The sequence below is a fragment of the Nicotiana sylvestris genome, chromosome 10 (assembly GCF_000393655.2).
Source record: "Nicotiana sylvestris chromosome 10, ASM39365v2, whole genome shotgun sequence".
NCBI classification, from domain to species: Eukaryota; Viridiplantae; Streptophyta; class Magnoliopsida; order Solanales; family Solanaceae; genus Nicotiana; species Nicotiana sylvestris.
In genome coordinates this window covers 17,490,516-17,511,395 of record NC_091066.1, presented here as the reverse complement: position 1 = coordinate 17,511,395, position 20,880 = coordinate 17,490,516, and the positions used below count along the sequence as shown (strand labels likewise).

General features: G+C 37.0%; 3 protein-coding genes across 3 annotated transcripts; all 3 read left to right on the top strand.

Moving 5' to 3' along the window:
- Nucleotides 1-1,379: 1,379 nt before the first annotated feature.
- LOC104244850 (uncharacterized) lies at nucleotides 1,380-5,994 on the top strand. The gene is made up of 6 exons (XM_009800353.2): nucleotides 1,380-1,799; nucleotides 3,291-3,433; nucleotides 4,050-4,193; nucleotides 4,321-4,506; nucleotides 4,735-4,859; nucleotides 5,532-5,994. The coding sequence occupies exons 1-6, from the start codon at nucleotides 1,595-1,597 to the stop codon at nucleotides 5,758-5,760; spliced, it is 1,032 nt and encodes a 343-aa protein (XP_009798655.2). The 5' UTR covers nucleotides 1,380-1,594; the 3' UTR covers nucleotides 5,761-5,994.
- Nucleotides 5,995-9,289: 3,295 nt separating this feature from the next.
- LOC138879056 (nucleoporin nup211-like) lies at nucleotides 9,290-12,154 on the top strand. The gene is made up of 3 exons (XM_070158630.1): nucleotides 9,290-9,601; nucleotides 9,722-10,810; nucleotides 11,945-12,154. The coding sequence occupies exons 1-3, from the start codon at nucleotides 9,290-9,292 to the stop codon at nucleotides 12,152-12,154; spliced, it is 1,611 nt and encodes a 536-aa protein (XP_070014731.1).
- Nucleotides 12,155-16,770: 4,616 nt separating this feature from the next.
- Nucleotides 16,771-18,006, top strand: LOC104233494 (uncharacterized). The gene is made up of 3 exons (XM_009786892.2): nucleotides 16,771-16,968; nucleotides 17,089-17,168; nucleotides 17,671-18,006. Exons 1-3 carry the CDS (start codon nucleotides 16,881-16,883, stop codon nucleotides 17,974-17,976), a joined length of 474 nt encoding a protein of 157 aa, XP_009785194.1. The 5' UTR covers nucleotides 16,771-16,880; the 3' UTR covers nucleotides 17,977-18,006.
- The last annotated feature ends 2,874 nt before the right edge of the window (nucleotides 18,007-20,880 follow it).

The following is a 20,880-nucleotide window of genomic DNA, read 5'->3' as shown; positions in this document are numbered from 1 at the left end:
ATTGTTTACCGATTATGAACACCCCCAACATTTTAGGTAATTTTTGGAGAAAAAAAATGATAATGATCCCTCGTAAGGATAATTTTTACATCTTTAAATACATGAGATGACCAGCTATTTTTTGTCACTGTCTATTTACAGAAATATTTTTTCTATCTTCACAAAGTAGGGAAAAGGTATATGTACACACTGACCTTTTCAAATCTCACTTGTGGAGTTATTCTGTTATGTTATTGTTGTTGTATGATCAAAGGAGTTTACCGTCTGCGCGCATTGTTTCCCAAATCCAAAATCATGGTGATTAAGTAAAATTTACCTTGAAAGTAATCTAAAATAATCAAATTCTAAAAATCTGTTTTTTATTTTATAAGTTAGTTAGAAGCATCTAAGCCAGCTTAAATTAAGAATAAAATAAAATAGGCATCTCAAATTACCGGAAAATAAATAAATCAGAAATACTCAAAGTTACAATTGGTAATTGTAAAATAGCCACAATTTCAAAAGTAATCAAAATTAAGAAACTTTTTCATGTAAAGATAAAACATGAAACAAAACACTCTTAAATATCCGAAAAAGTTCCAGCATACTATATTGGAGTTCGAATTTTTTACATATGAGATTCTAGAGCGAAGTGTAGCAATAGCCACTTCTATTTCCGCTATTTAAAATATATCGATAATTTATAATGTATTTATAGTTTAGTCAATTCACCAAAAATTCAGGATTAAATATCCTGAATTTGAAAATTCAGGACACTATGTCCTGAATTTTTGAGATGCTAATTTGAAATTTAGGACACTTTTCTGAACTACTAATTTAAAATTCAGGACACAAGATTCGAACTTTTTGACACAATTTTCGAACTTTAGGACGCAATGTCCTAAAGTTTAAACTTTGAGGTTTAAACTCTAGGACGTTGTGTCCTGAAGTTAGAGCGAAATTGGCTAATCTTTAAATACATTATAAATTGTGGATATAAATTAAACACCATGCTTGAATGTGGCTACTTGGTGTCATTTCCACGAGACTCCAGCATAATATGCTGGAATTTGATAACGTGTTGGAGCTCTAACATAATATGCTGCAAGTTCTTACGTAGAAGCTCTACAATCCAGCATATTATGTTAGAACTCTCTGTGTGCTTGTGTTGCAACATAATATTCTAAAACTTAATATGTAAGAGCTCTATAATCCAGCACATTATGCTAGAACTTTCTATGTTTCAACAAAATAGTGGTTATTTTTGGTTCGCTCTGCAAAACGCTAACTAATTTTTAATTATCGGTCCTTACTATATTTAAACCAAATTACCTCTCAAGCCCATGGGAATGGAAGGTATGGCGTTGACACTGAAAAAGAAAAATCAACAAATTACGTACGCAAACACATGTAGATCCGAGAAAGAAGTTACCTTGTACAGTTGTTCTACTTTCTACTACAAGCATCACATCAATTGTGTCCCAAATCTCAAACACACCATTTAAGACATAGGAAAAGAGTGAGATCCAGAGAAAAAGGAGAAAAAAAAAAATCTCTCTCAAAAGTCAGAGAGAGAACGAGAAGAGCTGACCATTTGATTGAGAAAACAAAGAAAATGGGATGCTCGTTCTCGGGACTGAATGCTTTGTACGACGGCGCAAATGGTGGAGGGGATGTTTGGATCAATGAGAATCGGTTCAGGATTCTCAAGCAATTAGGGGAAGGTGGTTTGGACAATGTGTTCATCGTCAAGGAGATTATCTCTGACCCTTCTATCCCTAGCTTTTCTAAGAAATTGAAAGACCCTTCTCTTGTCTCTGGTACGTATTACTACTGAATTTTTAATCTAAAATTGAAATTACATATGCCCATAGTTCGATTTATATGCAATTTTATCCAAATGGAGTGAATACATATCGAGGATTCATATAGTAATTGGTAGTATGGGATAAAGGCATAGTAGTAGTTGTTGATGCTGAAAATTGGATCAGATTTGTGAATAATAGGAAGATCCATTTATTAGCACTTTTCATTTCTTTTGTATTGACAATCAGGTCAGATTTGTTACTGATAGGAAGTTCCATTAATCAGCATTTTTTTGGTCAGTTGACAATTCAGTCAGATTTGTAAAATGGGTCAATGGAGCAGAGTGAAGTTTGAGGATTCTGACTCCGACTAGTTTTGGGATCGAGGTGGATAGTTGAGTAGTTGTTGATGAAGACAATGGGATCAGATTTGTGAATAATAGGAAATTCTGGTTGTGATAGTTTTTCTTTTTCTGGAATCTGACAGTTGGATCAGATTTGTGTATAGTAGGAAGTTTCATTTAGGGACATTTGTGCATTTTCCTTATGATCTGAGAAATGGGTCAGATTTGTAAATGGGTCTAGATTGAGCATAATGGATTAAGAGTTCTTATACCTCACACCAGCTAATTCAGATAGAGGCATATTGGTAGTTGTTGCTGTTGACTATTAGGTTAGATTTGTGAATAATAGGTTTTCTTGCCCGTTCCAAAATGTTTATGATTCATATTAGTTGTAGTTGTCAATGATCATGTGGGGAGGTTCTGTATCAATTGGCTCTGTGGATTTGATCTTTTCATGTCCCTGTGGTTCCAATTAGGGATCTGGAACTTGTGAGGAACTGGGATGTTTGCTACTATCCATGTTTTCTTTCCTTTGCTTGTGGAAAAACTGCGACTTAGCTTGGGTATTAGATGTTTCTATAGAGTGATCATCTTGAGAAAAGAATTTTGATCTATAAGCTGATGTTAGAATGGTTAGGCAGATGTTATTTGTCTTCTGGATCCATTAGAGGCATATAAACTCCCAGAATTTACTTATTCTTTGTGCAATTAGATATCTGCTTCTTGACTTGCTCACAGCGTAGTGCCTACTGCAGGTTTGTGCAATATTCCTCCCTAGCCCAAGTTTTGTAATCAGGAAAAAAATTGCATAAAATTGAGCACTTCTTTTATGTACATATTTTAACTGTTTGAAATTGAAAAGAAGATAGTCCCTTGGAATCTTATCCTTTGCCTTTTATGTTTCTTTTGTCTCTGGGTGGCTTTATTGTCATTGCTCTAAATGGCAAAGTTAGTTCTGCAATAATTTTCCTAGCTGGTCATATATTGTTTGCTTATGGGCGTTTGGTGGCTGGTGTTGTCAGATTTATGATTCTTTGTCTTTGAAAAGAATAGTACAAACTTTTGTGCATTGATGTATTTTCATATTTCTCTTGTTATTAAAAATTTGTAAATTGTCATTTTTACATATCGTGTTCATAATGCGTTGCATCTGAATGTTTAGATGATGGAACTTATGCTATGAAGAAAGTTCTTATTCAGAACAATGAACAGTTGGAGTTGGTGAAAGAGGAGATCCGAGTTTCCTCTCTGTTTAGCCATCCCAATCTCCTTCCTCTCTTGGATCATGCTATCATTTCAGTCAAGGTAATTACTGAAACCCCGTGGCACTTGCTTCGGTTGCACATCGAAAAGAAAATTATCGCAGCGGTTTCTTATTTCTTCATTTAGTAATTTGCTATTTCTAAGCAATTGGGCTTTTCACAATTAATTCGCCGACATATTAAGTTAAGAATGCATATCCTGCAAAGCAGGTGAACGCATGCACAGCATTTATCGTTTGCCATTCCAGGAGTTTTTAGATGTGTTTCAAGTAACTGAACCAGTGGTAAAGTATTTCCCTCACTTCACTCTTAAGATGGAGGTGAAATGCTAAATATAAAGAAGTCACATGTGAATTGTCAAAGAAGTGTATCCTGTAGTTCCATTCTTTTCACGAGGGGCAAAGGAAAAGGGGAGGGGAGTTGCTACCAATCACAGAGGGTTCACATGTCTCATTGAGATGATACACCTCTCTGCTTCTGGGGTATGAGAACCATGTTTGAGCAAGTTGTCATTTGTCACTTATGAAAAGACACGCTCTGCTTTTTCTGAACACTATAGGCATGCCAATCTCTCTTTTCTTTGTTCCCTTTCCTCTATGATATCTTCATTTATCACTGGATTTTCTCTAAAGATCTCATTTTACTTGAATGTTGGATAGGCCTCACAAGATCAGCCCAAGAAGCATGAGGCATACTTGTTATTTCCGGTCCATTTGGATGGGACATTACTGGATAATGCCAAAACCATGAAAGCAAAGAAGGAGTTCTTTTCCACTTCAGAGGTGCTTCAAATATTTCGTCAGGTGAATAATAATCAGTACGCTATGCACAAGAACATCTTATCATTTTCTGAGAGAAAATAAATAAGGGTCAGGTGCTCAAGCAATTATGAAAACTAAAATTGATATACTGAAAAAGGTTTTTGTGCAGCTTTGTGCAGGTCTCAAGCATATGCATAATTTTGATCCACCCTATGCACATAATGATGTCAAACCTGCTAATGTACTTTTAACGCATAAGAAAGGACAGACACCTCTCGCAAAATTAATGGATTTTGGAAATGCACGTCCTGCAAGAAGGCAAATTTGTTCTCGTTCGGAGGCCCTACAGTTGCAGGTTAGTGTGGTTCTTATATTACAAATGTATCTTCTGCTCTCGTATGCCTGCAAGCTTCACGTATTTTCCTTATTGTGAATCTGGTCAGGGAGTATTCTATCGCTATTTTACTGTACTAACATATAAATATTGCTTTCTTTGTTGGCTCTATTTCTTATTGTTCTCATCTTAAGCCATTCTGGTGCATATTTTTCATCTGATTTCATTCTGTGGTACTGGGTTATTTAGGAATGGGCATCTGAGCATGTTGCAGCACCTTTCCGCGCGCCTGAATTGTGGGATTGCCCAAGCCAATGTGATATTGATGAAAGAACTGATATCTGGTCATTAGGTTGTACTTTATTTGCAATAATGTAAGACTTCTCTCTACTCTTTTGCAGTTATTTGTAGCCTTTGCTGCCCAAAAGAAAATATCTTTATTCACTTGTTGACATATCTGTTAGTTGCATCAACATTGTCTAATAAATTGATTTGCAGTTTGATCAAGTCATGTAGTTAAGTCAACTCAAGAATGAAATGTCCTGCATTTGACTTATATATACATAGAAATTAGAATTAGTATTTCGGTTAGCATTCTGAATTTTGGTCTGGTGCTGAGTTGCCTAGTAATTTGGTGGGACAGATTGGCTAAATCATCATTCAATGTTGGAATTAGACAGTAATAATTTTCTCAATAAAATGTTGGTTTTAGATGAAGGTCATTATCGAACTCCATAAGGGTTCCGGTCAAGTGAAACTGTAATACTGAGGTGCTCCATTTTTTTATGAGAAGGCGTATTATTAGGGTTGAACTTGTATGTATTCTGAATCTCAAGTGATATCTGCTAGTAGTTTTCATGCATGGTAGCTTTATCCAAACATCAAGCTAAGTTTTCAGCATTTATTTCTTCTCCAATACAAGGTAAAGAAGCTCATGACATGCATATTTGAACTGGTTTTGGATATCTTTAACTGTGAATTGGTGTTTGAGTATGTCTGTTTCCATGAAAAGATAATTAATAATTTCACATCTTTTCTATCTCCAGGTATGGAGTATCTCCTTTCGAGTATGCATTTGAGGAATCTGATGAAAGTCTGCAGTTGGCTATTGTAAATGCACAAATAAAGTGGCCAACTGAACCTAATACTTCATATCCCGACGCCCTTCACCAGTTTGTGACATGGATGCTTCAGCCTCAAGCGACAGTCCGACCTCGCATAGATGATATAGTAATTCATGTTGACAAATTGATTTCAAAGTATTCCACCCATTGAGTGATGGGAGGAGACATGTTGGATTAGTTCACAGATGCATTATTCATCCATATAAACATCTTAGCATGCTACAGAATCCACCATAAGTTACTGTTATTGAAATCAAATAACTATCCAAAACGTTTCTCCACCAATAGTGATACACAATAATATGTGTGTATGTGTATATCTTGAGCTGAAAATAAGCTCAAAATTTACAATATATCCCATTTGTATAACATCGAGTAAAAAGGATATGAACATGATCTGCTGCAATTCAAATTCTGCTGTGATTTCCTCAGAATGTGCACAAAACGCAGTTATAGAGGAGAGATACATTGGCGATACAATTAATATGATTGAGTTTGGGAATTGAGAAGACTGGTAGGATACAGAATCTGATGAAAATACAATAATAAGTGACGCTCAACACATAGATGTAAAAGAAGGTCATATTTATAAAGATAAAGCTACGATAGTCAAAGTCATGAAGCACTTGGCAGTAAAGGAAATTTTTTAGTTTAAGGTGCATAGGTTAAGTGAAAGCAGGTATCGAAATATTTACTGTATAATTATGTATCTCAATGTATATCATAGTTGATGTTAGAAGCATAATTATGCAGAAAATAAGCTGCTGCTTGTAAATTTGTGGCTATACACTTTTAAATTGTGGTTGTCACCGTCTAGTACTACATAGTCATTGTATTTTTTCATCGAGTATTATTGATGGCAGTGTATATCACTTTATATCATTGTATTTCATGTCTCTCTGTTTATTTATGGAAAAGTTTATATATTTGTTGTAGGTACTGCCTAGCAAGCATCAACAACAACTGTGATTGGTATTTTAAGTCTTCGAGCTTTCAATTTTTTTCTTGTCAAAATGTGATAGAAGGCACAATAGTTCATTATACCTGAGTAAAGAGGTTTTGGCAGTTGTCCTTTTTTGTCTTTCTAAAAATAATTAATGTTGGATAATCTGTATTTTTGTTCCTATGTCCAAAGGATTTTCTTTCTCCTTATTCTGCAAGTCTGCTGTGTGTCCCTTTGTGCTTTGCAATGATACATAAACGTTTAACTTGTTAGATGACCACAAACCATCATGCTTGCAAGTAGGGCTGTCAAATTTGGCCCAAGCCCAAATGACTCGCTCATCCTGCCCAAGGTTAGGTTGGTTATTGACTTGTCCATTTTCTTGAACTCAACCATCTCAACCCATTTAAAGTTAGGTTGATTTTTAGCCCAAAATGATCCATGAGTAATTTTGCCAATATCTTAGAAATACTCATTCCGTTTACTTTTAGTTGTCCACTTTTGACTTTGCACTCCCTTTAAGAAAAAATAAATGAAGTATGTATTTTATAATTTTACTCATAATAATGATAACATTTTCAAAAGTCTTCAGAAATGATTTGGGGGAATGAGTAGTTAATGATAAGGGTAAAACAAGAAAAAAAAATTATCTTTCTCTTGAAAGTATAGTGGACAAGTAAAAGTAAAAATGTTTAGTATAGTGGACAAGTAATAGCGAACAGAGGGAGTAATTTGTTTTTGTTGATATGTTATATATGACCATAAAAAAAGAAGAAAAAAATCTTATTTAGTAACTATACAATTCGTACGAAAATATCACATATTAATTAAGGCTTGGTAAGAGTTGGACGGGTTTGGCTATGACCTAAATTTTAGCCCATTTTGACCCAGCCAATGTCAGTCCAAGTACTTTTGGGCGGGTTGTTAGTCGGCCCATTTATTGACTCAACTCATTTTGGGGAGAAATTCAAAAATAGCTAGATTTACAAGTGGTCATTCAAAAATAGCCATAGTTTCAAAAGTAATCGAAATTTAGCCACTTTTCATGTAAAGATAAATCTGGACGAAAACACTGTTCAAAATCCAGAAAATACTCCAGCATAATATACTGGAATTCCAACATAAGTATACTAGAACTCCAGCATATTCTAATGGAGTTCCGGCATAAGTATACTGGAACTCCAGCATAATATACTGGAGTTCCAGTATAATATACCAGTCGAGTATAATATGCTGGAAGTTCATACACAGGTGCTCTTATCTCTAGTATATTATGCTGGAATTTTCCGCGTGTTGGAGTTCCAGCATAATATGCTGGAAATTCATACACAGGTGCACCGAACTCCAGTATATTATGCTGGACCGGTCCCTGTTGTAGCAAAATAGTGACTATTTTTCAATCACTTTGCAAATGCTGGCTATTTTTGAATGACCAGTCCAAAAACTAGCTAGCCCGTGCTATTTTAACCTCATTTTGACATGCCCAAAATTGGCCCAACCTGCTTATTTGATACCCATACTTGTAAAGAAAAAACATGAGATAACAAGTATCAGAAGCCATGTGTCACAAACTACAAAATTTATTCAGCAAATACTAATCCATGTTTAATATTACAAAATTTGCGCAATAACTAATGGTCCAAATTCTTTGACGATGACTATATCATTGAAAAGAAAAGTCTTGTTTTAATTAAGCTTATTATCTAAACTCAGAGAATATTTCCAAATTTTAGTCACTTAATTAAAGACAGTTGTGATCTCAAAATTGTTAGATCCAGTTTTAATGATACAAATAATATACATGTGCAGGAAATCAATTACAAGAAGTCAAGAAAATACCACAAGAATGCTGGAGTCAATCATGATGAATAAGGGAAGAAATCAATTAGCAAAGATTACCATACAATCAACAAATTTGGACAACTAAGGAAAGGACTCGCAAATTTGGACGGAATCCAATCAGCAAAGAGCAACGTTGGAGAGAATCAAGCAAGCCTTAAGTTAAGACACAAATCAGGGGCAACATCCCGGAAGATCGAAAGTTATGAGAAGATTGGTACGCGACTAAGTTTGGAAAGACAAACAATCAAGGAGCAAGTCTTTACTCGTATCTCTGCTGAAGGAAGGAAATCAAGGAGAAGCAACGACTTACTATCTTATTCTTGGAAAAAATCAATTTCTTTCCAAGGATCAAATCTCTTGGGTTGTCAAGCCTCTACCATCCATCAAAGTATTTATATCCCGCCTTAAACCCTAGTCTGATATACTTTGATCGAACCAAAATCACTCTCTTTATTCTACTACAAACAAATTTGTAGTTCACTAAGATCTGTTGTGTAACAAGTCAGGGAAAGAAAGAGAGCATAACACTGGTAAGGCATTGTATCAAAAACGAGTGCTAGAGAAACTGTGTGCAAATTCACTACAACTGTACTCGGAGAAACACATTTACTAAAAGAGAACTCCCTTGCAACCCAAGGGGACTGGACTAGGATTCGCATTGAATCCTAACCTGTATAAAATCCCGGTGTCTTTAATTCCTGCATTTACTTTCTGCAATTTACTTTCTATTACTATATCTGTTGAATTATCATATCTAGTCAACTACTCAATAAATTAGTAAACTAATACACGATTAAGTTTAAATATTTACAATTCACCCTCCTCTTGTACTTTCAATTGGTATCAGAGCTAGGCTCACATTTTACTTTTGCTTAACAGCTTGTGAGAAAAGATCATGGCAAATCAGGTTATCATAGGAGCTCTTTTTCAGGAAGGAACTTCACAAGTTAGACCACCATACTTCAATGGACAACATTTCTCTCACTGGAAAGTACGAATGAAAATCTTTGCTAAAGCTTACGATATCAAAGTCTGGAGAGTCATCAAAAAGGGAAACTATCCCCTACCAGCTAGCACTCCACCACTTGCTGACCCTGGAGATATAGATTCATACTCAAAGGAGCAACTGGAAGTAGTACAAGTGAACAACAAGGAGAGAAATTTGCTTCATAACGCTATAAGTGGTGAAGAATACGAGAAATATCAAGTTGTGACACAACCAAAGAGATGTGGGACAAACTTGAGGTCACCTATGAGGGAACCAACAAAGTAAAGGAAACACATATCAACATGCTGGTTCATGATTACGAACTTTTCTCAATGAAAGAAGGAGAATCCATTGAAGAGATGTTTGCCAACCACTTGGCAGACCAAAGTAGTCACACTAGAATCTCAAGACCTAAACAAATTGTCCTATGATGAACTACGAGGAGAACTAATTGCCTTTGAAAGGACACATCTCAAAAAGACAAATCAAGAGGAGAAAAAGAAAATAGTTGCATTCAAAACCTCTACTGAAATGGCTGAAAATGAAATTGATGATCCTGAAGCTCTGCAAGAAGAGATTGCTATGATGTCTAGAAATATGGATGGACTAATGAGAAGATACAGAAGCACAAAGAAAGGAAGGTTTCCACCAAAACGATCCAGGCAATACAACGAACAGGATAAGAATGATGGAAAATTCTACGAATGTGGAAAATTTGGGCATATTCAAACTGAATGCCCAGAACTAAAGAGGAAGATCTCTAGAGGCTTCAACAAGAACAAATCCTTCGGAAGCTGGAGCGATGAGGATGACTCTGACCATGAAGAAATAACAAATCTTTGCTTCATGACAATTCTGGAAAATGAAATGAACAAAACTTCAGGATGTTGGACAAATGAAGATGTTTCAGATGACGAAAATGAAAATTGTTTCATGGCACAAGGTGAAACTAGTGAGGTAAGATCTTATGACTGTGAAAGATATAATGAATTGCAGGATATCTTTGATTCAACCTTGAAAGAGTTTCAAAAAATGATGAATGAACTTAAGAGACTCACTAGGGAGGTTAAAGACTGGAAACTCAAACATGAATTATGTGAAATCGAAAAGGAAGTACTTCAAGAAGAGTTTGAGGATTTGCAAATGCAGCTCAACAACATGCGCAAATCCACCAGTCACAGTTCTGTTAGGTCAAACCAGACGACTTACAAGTCAACTGGAAAAGAACCTGCTAGAACCAAGTCGACTAGTTCCAATACCTATGAAAGATCTATAAGCGGGTCTGATGTTAAGTGTCATTGCTGTAATAAAAGTGGGCATAAATATTCCTTTTGTCATTTTCGTAAATCAAATGTGTCAGGATGGGTTTGGAAACCAAAAAGTTTTGAACCTAGTAACACTAACCCTCCAGGACCCAGGCAAGCTTGGGTACCTAAAAGAAAGTAATCATCTTGTCTTGCAGGAACACCACAGAGTAAGCCGCAAAAGAAAATGGTATCTAGACAGTGCGTGTTCCAGTCATATGACAGGTGACAAAAACCTATTCAAAGAAGTTACAAAAATCGATAGAGGAAGTATTAAATTTGGGGATGATTCAAAGGGCAAATAGTTGGTACTGGAACAATTCCCTTTAATAACAATTGTGACATTACTGAAGTTTATCTCGTTGATGGCCTCAACTACAACCTCTTGATCATAAGTCAACTCTGCGAATCAGGATATGAGGTAAAGTTTAAGAAAACAGGATGTGCTATTAAAGACGAATCAGAGTGACCATGGAGGAGAATTTGAAAGCAGAGATTTGAAGATTTTTGTAATGATCAGGGATACACTCATAATTTCTCTGCACCACGCTCACCACAACAAAATGGGGTTGTGGAAAGAAAGAACAGAACCCTCCAAGATATGGCAAGAACCATGCTACTAGAACACTCATTTCCAAACCACTTCTGGGCAGAAGGTGTAAGTACAACATGTCATATCCTCAACCGTTGCCTCATAAGGCCAATACTGAAGAAGTCCCCATATGAACTTTGGAAAGGTAAACGTCCAAATATCAGTTACTTTCATCCCTTCGGGAGCAAATGTTTCATTCACAATAACGGTAAGGATAATCTTGGAAAGTTTGATCCAAGAAGTGACGAAGGTATTTTTCTAGGTTATTCATTAAATAGCAGATCTTTTAGAGTCTATAATAAACATACTTTATGTGTGGAAGAATCTGTACATGTTATATTCGATGAAAATAATCCCTTGGTCGAGAAAGGAATTACTGCAGGTGACGAAGATCAAACTCAAGAAGCTCAGGAAAAAGGCGAATCATAAGAGTCGATTAATACACCGACTGCGACTGAGTCAACTAGTGAAAATAACAGCAATATGCCAGATCTACAAATCGAGTCGACTACAAAAGCAGTTTGTCCAAATGAATGGAGAAGCGATCCTGAATATCCTCAAAAATTCATTATAGGAGATCCAAACGAAGGAATGAAAACTAGGGCAGCTCTCAAAAAGAAAGCAAATATCGGTTTGATCTCTCAAATTGAGCCAAAAAAGATATAGGAAGCACTGAAAGATTCAAGCTGGGTGCAAGCCATGCAAGAGGAGTTAGATCAGTTCAGCAAGAATCAAGTGTGGAAACTAATACCCAAACCTGATAATGTGTCTGTAATCGGAACAAAGTGGGTGTTTAGGAACAAATTGAACGAAGATGGAAAGGTCATAAGAAATAAAGCCAGACTAGTTGCTCAGGGCTACTCACAACAAGAATGAGTCGACTATGATGAAACTTTCACCCCAGTAGCTCGTTTGGAATCTATACGAATTCTTTTGGCATACGCATCTTTAAAAGGTTTCAGGCTGTTCCAAATGGATGTTAAAAGCGCTTTTTTAAATGGATTCGTTGATGAAGAAGTATTTGTGAAACAACCTCCAGGCTTTGAAGATTCAAAATTCCCATACCATATATACAAGCTCACTAAAGCACTGTATGGGTTGAAACAAGCTCCACGTGCCTGGTATGAGAGGCTAAGTACCTTTCTTGTTGATTATGGCTTTATAAGAGGTATAATTGATACTACCCTGTTTATTAAACGATCATCAGAAGGTAACCTCATTATTCAAATTTATGTTAATGACATTATATTTGGTAGTGCTAACCCTCTTATGTGCAAGGAATTTTCAAATCTTATGCAAAGCGAATTTAAAATGAGTATGATGGGTGAGCTCACATTCTTCCTTGGGCTACAAATTCAACAATCTGAAGAAGGATCCTTCATATGTCAGACCAAATACACAAAAGATCCGATTCAAAAATTTGGTATGAGCAATGCAAAATCAATTGGCACTCCAATGAGCCCCTCTACGAATCTAGACAAAGATGAACAGGGCACTCTTGTTGATGAAATCAAATATCGTGGAATGATTGGATCACTACTGTATCTGACAGCACGTCGACCAGACATCATGTTCAGTGTATGTAAATGTGCCAGGTTTCAGTCAGCTCCCAATGAGTCACATTTGACTATTGTAAAGAGAATCATTCGATATCTCATTGGAACTGTATCTCATGGATTATGGTATCCTCACTCTAACTCTTTTAAATTAGAAGATTTTTCAGATGCTGACCTTGCAGGTGATAAAGAGGACAGAAAAAGCACAAGCGGTACATGCCAATTACTAGGAAAGGCATTAATATCCTGGAATAGTAAAAAGCAAGCATCAGACGCATTGTCCACTACGGAAGCTGAATAGATTGCTATTGGACAATGTTGCGCACAACTACTATGGATGTCTCATCACTTGGGTGACTATGAACTTTCGTTTAAGCCTATACAAATTTTTTGTGACAATTCTAGTGCTATTTGTCTTTCGAAAAATCCTGTGTATCATTCTAGAGCAAAGCATATAGATATTAAGCATCATTTCATTAGAGATCATGTTCTTAAGTGAGACATAGAAATATCTTTTGTTGGAACTTCTGCTCAACTAGCTGATATTTTTACTAAGCCTTTATTAGAAGAGAGATTTTGTACTTTAAGAAATTTACTTGGTATTATTTGCACTTCTAATAACTCTTAGGACCTATGTGCTCAGTTAATTTTATTTGCTATAATTGTTCTTTTTCCATGCTTTAATTACGCCTCCGTTTTTTGCCTCTCTTTTCACTTCTTTCACATCAGTTTGCAGTTCGAAGATTGAAAGCCAATCATCACGTCTTCTCAACTGACAACTTTTCCTTTCCCGTACTCAACCGTCAAAACCCCCTTCTTAAGACAGAAAACTCCTTCAATCACTCTCATCTCCATCTCTTCTCCAAAAGTTTCAATCAAAGCTCCTTCTCTACCATGGTGAAACACTCCAAAAATCCCTCTGTTTCCACCAGAAAGAGCACCCGTTCCAGAGCAAAACCCCTTTCTCCGCCCCCTGAACAAGTAGACCTAGGTCTGATCACTCTGAAGGCTTCGCCTCATCTCAGGGAGATTTTTCTGAACACTCACAACTTCTAGAAGAAAGGCTTTAGGCAAGCGACCCATGGAAGAACCCCCTATTTCGTCCACTCCAAAGAAATCAAAGGTTGATTTCTCTATCTCTCTTGAATCTGACCTAAATTTCTGGGATTCCCCAAATAGGGATTTTTTTATTGCTCTAAAAGACAAGCCCATTGCTCATGGAAGGGTTGTCGATCTTGATGACATGGAAGCCCTAAATTGTAAGGTCAAAGAACTTTTTCGTTTATCAAGGGTGGACAAAGTTCTTCTCTATTCCTCCGCCTAAGGTATATGAACCCCTGGTCAAAATTTTTTATGCAAATCTTCGTTCTAGTAAACCTGATAGGTTGGAATCTCTAGTTCTAGGTAAGCGCATTGTTCTTGATTGTGCCCTGTTTGACTCACTTTTTCAGTGTCGTTGTTCTGGTTTTCCTACTTTGTTTAAAAACATCTGGCCTGATGATTTCGAAATTACTTTTGACCAAGCCAAACCGTGTATTGCTGAGTGTCCCTCTGAATTCCTTCCAAACCAACTAGGTCCTAGTGATGTTAGTTTCGAAACTGGGGTTCTGGCCCACATTGTGGCAACCACTTTGCTTTCTCGTACTGGCTCCTTTTCAACCTTCTCTCAAAGAGATACATTCTTTGTCTATTGCCTTGTAACCAAACTCAAAATCAAGCTTTCCTCCTGGGTTATCAATTTCATGATCGAGAGTGCTGAAGATCCCACTAGTCTACCCTATGGCATGACAATCACTCATATTCTGGAAGCCCATCAAATTTCCCTGTCCAACTATCCTTTCATCACTATCTCCAAGTCCTACAATTCTAGAGCCTTTGCTAGTATGGGCTATGTGAATATCAAGGGCTCCTGGGTTAAGAAGAGCGAGAGTGAAGCAAAGCAGGCCCCTGTAGAACCCAAACCTTCACCCTCTGTTCCTCCACTTAATCTTGATAGTTCTGAGCTCAGTGAAAAGCTTCGTGCTTTTAACTCTCAACTCTCTAAAATCAAGAACCTTCTCACAACTACTCAGTCTACTGTTGGTGACATTCATGTTATTTCCAAAGAAACAGGGTCTGACGTGTCCAAAATTAGAGTTGTTATTCTCAGAGTGAGGGAGAATGCTGTCAAAGCTTTCAGGGAGATTCATGACAGGTTGGATGGTGTGAGCATCTCTGCGAATGCAAGCTTCGAATAGTTAAAGGAGGCCATCTGCAACATCCTTACCTATTTCCTGCGCCGCTAGTGTGGTTGTTTTAAGACAATTTGTTTTCTGTTGGTTTTGGGCTGTGTTTTCAGCCTTTGGATGACTTTTATTTTTTTGCTGTAATGCTTTTGTGGGCTGTCTTCCCAGCAGTTAGATATTCACTTTACCTCCTTAGTTTTAATGCTATCTCTTTAGTTCTCGTCTTATTCCCTCTTTGCTGATGACAAAAAGGGGGAGAAAATCTATATTGTCCAGGTAGCATATGTATTTTTACAGGTACAACGGAGAAGTCGAATTGGTCACAGTCTAGTCGACTGCATCCATTGAGGGGGAGTATCATGGACCAGTCAAGTCAACTGCATACATTAAGGGGGAGTAAAACATAGGAAAGTCGACTGGTGTTTACTTCTTTTTATTACTATATTATTTTGCCATCATCAAAAAGGGAGAGATTGCTAGATCCAGTTGTAATGATGCAAATAATATACATGTGCAGAAAATGAATTACAAGAAGTCAAGAAGATACCACAAGAATGCTGGAGTCAATCATGATGAATAAGAGAAGAAATCAATTAGCAAAGGTTACCATACAATCAGCAAATCTGGACAACTAAGGAAAGGAATCGCAAATCTGGACGAAATCCAATCAGCAAATCAATCAACAAAGAGCAACGTTGGAGAGAATCAAGCAAGCCTTAAGTTAAGGCACAATTCAGGGGCAGCATCCCGGAAGATCGAAAGTTATGAGAAGATTGGTACACGACTAAGTTTGGAAAGACAAACAATCAAGGAGCAAGTCTTCACTCGTATCTCTGCTGAAGGAAGGAAATCACAGAGAAACAATGGCTTACTATCTTATTCTTGGAAAGAATCAATTTCTTTTCAAGGATCAAATCTCTTGGGTTGTAAAGCCTCTACCATCCATCAAAGTATTTATATCCCGCCTTAAACCCTAGTCTGATATACTTTGATCGAACCAAAATCACTCTCTTTATTCTACTGCAAACAAACATTGAAGTTCACTAAGATTTGCTGTGTAACAAGTCAGGGAAAGAAAGAGAGCATAACACTGGTGAGACATTGTATCAAAAACGAGTGCTAGAGAAATTGTGTGCAAATTCACTACAACTGTACTCGGAGAAACACATTTACTAAAAGAGAACTCCCTTGCAACCCAAGGGGACTGGACTAGGATTCACATTGAATCCGAACCAGTATAAAATCCCGGTGTCTTTAATTCCTGCATTTACTTTCTGCAATTTACTTTCTTTTACTATATCTGTTGAATTATCATATTTAATCGACTACTCAATAAATTAGTCAACTAATAAGCGATTAAGTTTAAATATTTACAATTCAATCCCCTCTTGTACTTTCAAAAATCAAATCCACTTTCTTCCTAGTAATTGTAATAAGAAACCTTCTTTAATAATTTGCCAAAAAATTCATCATTGAAATACAAAGAAGATTAATTGAGGATGCATTAAAATGGAAAACAGAACAAACTAAACCTCGTCGCATGCATGGCGGAAAATAGGAGGAATTAAACAACCATATGTATCTTTCATTCCATGCTTATGCTTTTACCTAACGTTCTGAATTTTCAACCAACCAAAATGCCATCTTCCACTTTTCAACCTATATATTAAACACTTATATCTCTTTTTTCTATTGAATTAAGCTTCAAATTTTCTTTTTTTGGATCAAGAAAAAACATATTGTGCTTTGACTTGGCTTTGGACTTTAAGACATTAGACAAATCTGCCTCTTGTTCTTAGAAGGAAATTAAAGGTAAAAAGAATGGTGTCCTTGTGTTTTAATAATGTTATGCTTGTTCAGGCGTTCATTTTCCTATTGGTGAAGGATTCTACTGCTCATACTGACCAAGGTACTATGTTTTTTCTTTTTTTCCACACTTCAATATGAATATTAAATTCTCTAACATAAGAAAGCATTTCCTTCTTGGGGATATTTAAGCTTCTGTCCCTCGTGTGCATGCCTTCTGCAGTTAACCCAATAATTGTTGCTGATCATGAAGCTGAAAATGGTTTAGCCATGGCAGGAATGAGATATCTGAGTGAGGAAAAGGTATTAAATGATTTTATTTTGTTTCCGTATGTGATGTTGAGTGGCCGCCACTAAGTTTAAGGGGAAAATGAGAACTTTTCAAACTTGTGGCCGTGAAATTCATGACATCTTTTGCTATAAAAGCATGTCATTAATTATAAAATAAATTTTTTAAATTATATCTAAATATAGAAATGTAACCATTTTTTGGAACAGACTAGAAACAAAAAAAAAAGTCCGGTGCACTAAGCTCCCGCTATGTAAAAGGTCCGGGGAAGAGTCGGACCACAAGGGTTTATTATACATAGTCTTACCCTGCATTTCTGCAAGAGGCTGTTTGCACGGCTCGAACCTGTGGCCTCCTGGTCACGTGCCAACAACTTTACCATTTACACCAAGGCATCCCTAAAAGTAATATCACATAAAATGTGAAATAGAGGGAGTAGTATGTCTTTAATCTCAAGAAGAAATTGTGTTATACTAAAAATGAGATTAGAAACAGTGACGGTTCTTGAAATCTCAGGAAGTTTTGGAAGGTGTACCAGCATATGTTGAAGTCACCAATGCAGGAATTAGAAAATTGTTGACAGATAGAAGGAATTACACGAGGAAAGACGTGAAGAAAGTTGAAGATATCGTGGTTAAGAAAAAATCAAAGAACTCAAGTGCAAGTGCAACTCATGACTTTGTTGGCAATTTATATCAGAAAGGGCAAGGAGAGTTAGAATTAATGGGAAGTAGCCATTCTGTGAAGATAAATAGAGGTAGTTTCATGGTTTTCAGTGCTGATTATCACATGACAAGACAACACCCCTCTAAGAATAACTAAGGCAGAGAAACTCTAGCTAGGAATAATTGGGGGGGGGGGGGGGGTAAGGAAATATAAAGAAACAGAAACCTTTCTTATTCCATCCTCTTGGTCTTCTTTGCTTTTCTTTGGTTTAACGTTGTTACTTGTATCTAAATATTCAATAAAAGATCAAACAATGTTCAAAATAATTTTCTACTTTACTCTCTCGTCCATAATAAGTGATATTTTGGCCTATGGCTAGGACTGTTCAAATCCAAATCGAAACTGTTAACCGAACTGATGGATTATTGGCTTATTGGTATCAGATTATCGGGGTAATGGATGGTAAAGGGATTGAAATTTTATAATTAACGACTTAACAGTTTTGGGGCGGTTTACTCAATTTTCTTATCGGGTAAACCGTTAATCCGTTAAGAATTTTTATATTTACACTTTTACCTCTATGTATATAAAATACTATTGAAACACTGTGGTAGTTGACTCTACTCTCTAGCGATATAGTCTATTGTGGTAGTGCCATGACCCGAGTTCGCCCTCCGTGAACTATCGTGACGGCACCTAGTCTCTACGACTAGGTAAGTCTAACAATTTGCGGAAAAAGGAAAAGAAAGATAAAACTAGCCAAAAACTGCGGATAAAATATAAATAAAACGTTTAAGATGCCGCTCGGCATATACAAATATAAACTCTCAATCTGAAACAACTCCCAAAACACGGAATCTCATGAATCACAACCTGTTCAATAATTACAAGTGTTCCAACTCCAGAATGTCTAAACAAAAGTAAATACACGAGAGCTAAAACTAGAGGGGAGAATAGAGAGGGACTCCTCGGTCTGCGGACGTGGCAGATATACCTCGAAGTCTCTGAAGATCGCCTAGCCTCACTGATGGTATGGCTGAGCCGAAGAACCTGGATCTGCACACGAAAAACATGTACAGAAAAGGGCATGAGTACACCACAATGGTACTCAGTAAGTGCCAAGCTTAACCTCGGTCGAGTAGTGACGAAGAAGGTTAGGGCCCTACTGATTATAGATGAAAAATAAGGCAAAACAGTATAGAATACGTAATTAAAGTGCTAACAGTCTATAACGAATAAAATCACAGAAAGAATCTAACTCAGTACACAGAAATAACAATAGGGGATCTCCCGGGATATCGTCCCGTATTCCCAAACGTAAATGTCCAGAGGATCTCCTGGGATATCGTCCCGTAGTCCAAATCATAAATGTGCAAGAAAAACTCCCGGAATACCAATCCGTAGTCCCAAATTAAATATTCAGTACAGGGAATCTACCGGGTGATGTCCCGTAGTCCCGATCATAAATGTGCAGGGGGATCTGCCGGAATACCGATCCGTAGTCCCAAAGTAAAAAAGTAGGGAGATCTTCCGAGATATCGTCCCGTAGTCCCAAAGTAAACACACAACTATCTCAGAAGAATAGACAGTTCTATGCAAGAATTAAACAGGAAATTTCTACTCTAACATGCTGCACAGAGTACAAGTAGGTAATTAAGGCAAAGACAATTAAGTCATGTAAGCATGCTTTTCCTAATCTAAACAAGAGGTTTCAAGTACGAGTATTTGCTAAATTACAAGAAAACATAAGTATTAGCTTAATGAAAACGGGATTTCAATAATTAGCACGTGTACGCACTCGTCACCTCACGCACACGACACTTATATAACAAAATACCAAATCCTAAGAGGAGTTCCCCCACACAAGGTTAGGCAAGCCACTTACCTCGAACCAGCTCAATCAACTCAAAATCATATTCTTTCCACGAGTTCCCGACTCCAAATGGCCCAAATCTATTCAAATTAATTTCATAATATAAATATAACTTCAAGTAACTAATTCCACTAATTAATTCGAAGCTAACACGCGAAATTAAGAAAATCGCCCAAAAAGTCCCCCAGGCCCACGTCTCGGAATTGGATAAAATTTACAAATACAGAACGCCCGATCAATCACGAACACACTCGAACAAAAATCATGAAAATCCGACGTCAAAATCTCACTCAAATCCCGGATTTTCAATTGGGGAATTTTTCTCCCATTTCACAACTTTTACCCCTAAATTCCTTAATTAGAAGAGAAAAACAACAATGGATTAATGTTTTAAGATCAAAATCAAGATAGAAATCGTTACCCAAAGCTTCTTCTTCAAAACCACTCGAGAAATCGCCCTCAACCAAGCTCCAAATCGTTTTTCCAAGTTTTGAGTTCAAACCCTCGTTTCTTCATTTTTTCTGACTAGCGATACCGCTTCTGCGGCAATTGAACCGCACCTGCGACTTTTCGTTAAAGCCCAAATTTCCGCACTTGCAACCTCCTACATGCAGATGCGGTGCCGCTTCTGCGGTACCTGGGCCGCATCTGCGACCAATTGCAACATTTTCTTAGACCGCACCTGCGGTCCCTTAACCGCTTCTGCGGTGCCGCACCTGCGGTCCCATACACGCAGGTGCGATTATGACAGGTTCAGCCAGCTTCAGATTTTCCTAAGTCCAATTCAACTTCCGTTAAGCACCCGAAACTCTCACTCGAGGCCTTCGGAACCTCAACCAAATATGCCAACCAATCGTAAAACATCATACGAACTTATTCCAACCCTCGAATCATATCAAACAATGTCGGAACACCAAATCACCATCGGATTCAAGCCTAAGGATTCCAAAACTTCCAAACCTCGTCTGAATGACCTGAAATTTTGCACACACATCACATTCAACACTATGAAGCTGTTGTAGCTCTCGGAATCGGATTCCGACCCCGATATCAAAATTTCACTATCGAACCGGAAACTTCCAAATTTCAACTTTCGGCATTTCAAGCCTAATTATCTATGGACCTCAAAAACACAATCCGAATACGCCCCTAAGCCCGAAATCACCTAACAAAGCTAACAGAACCAA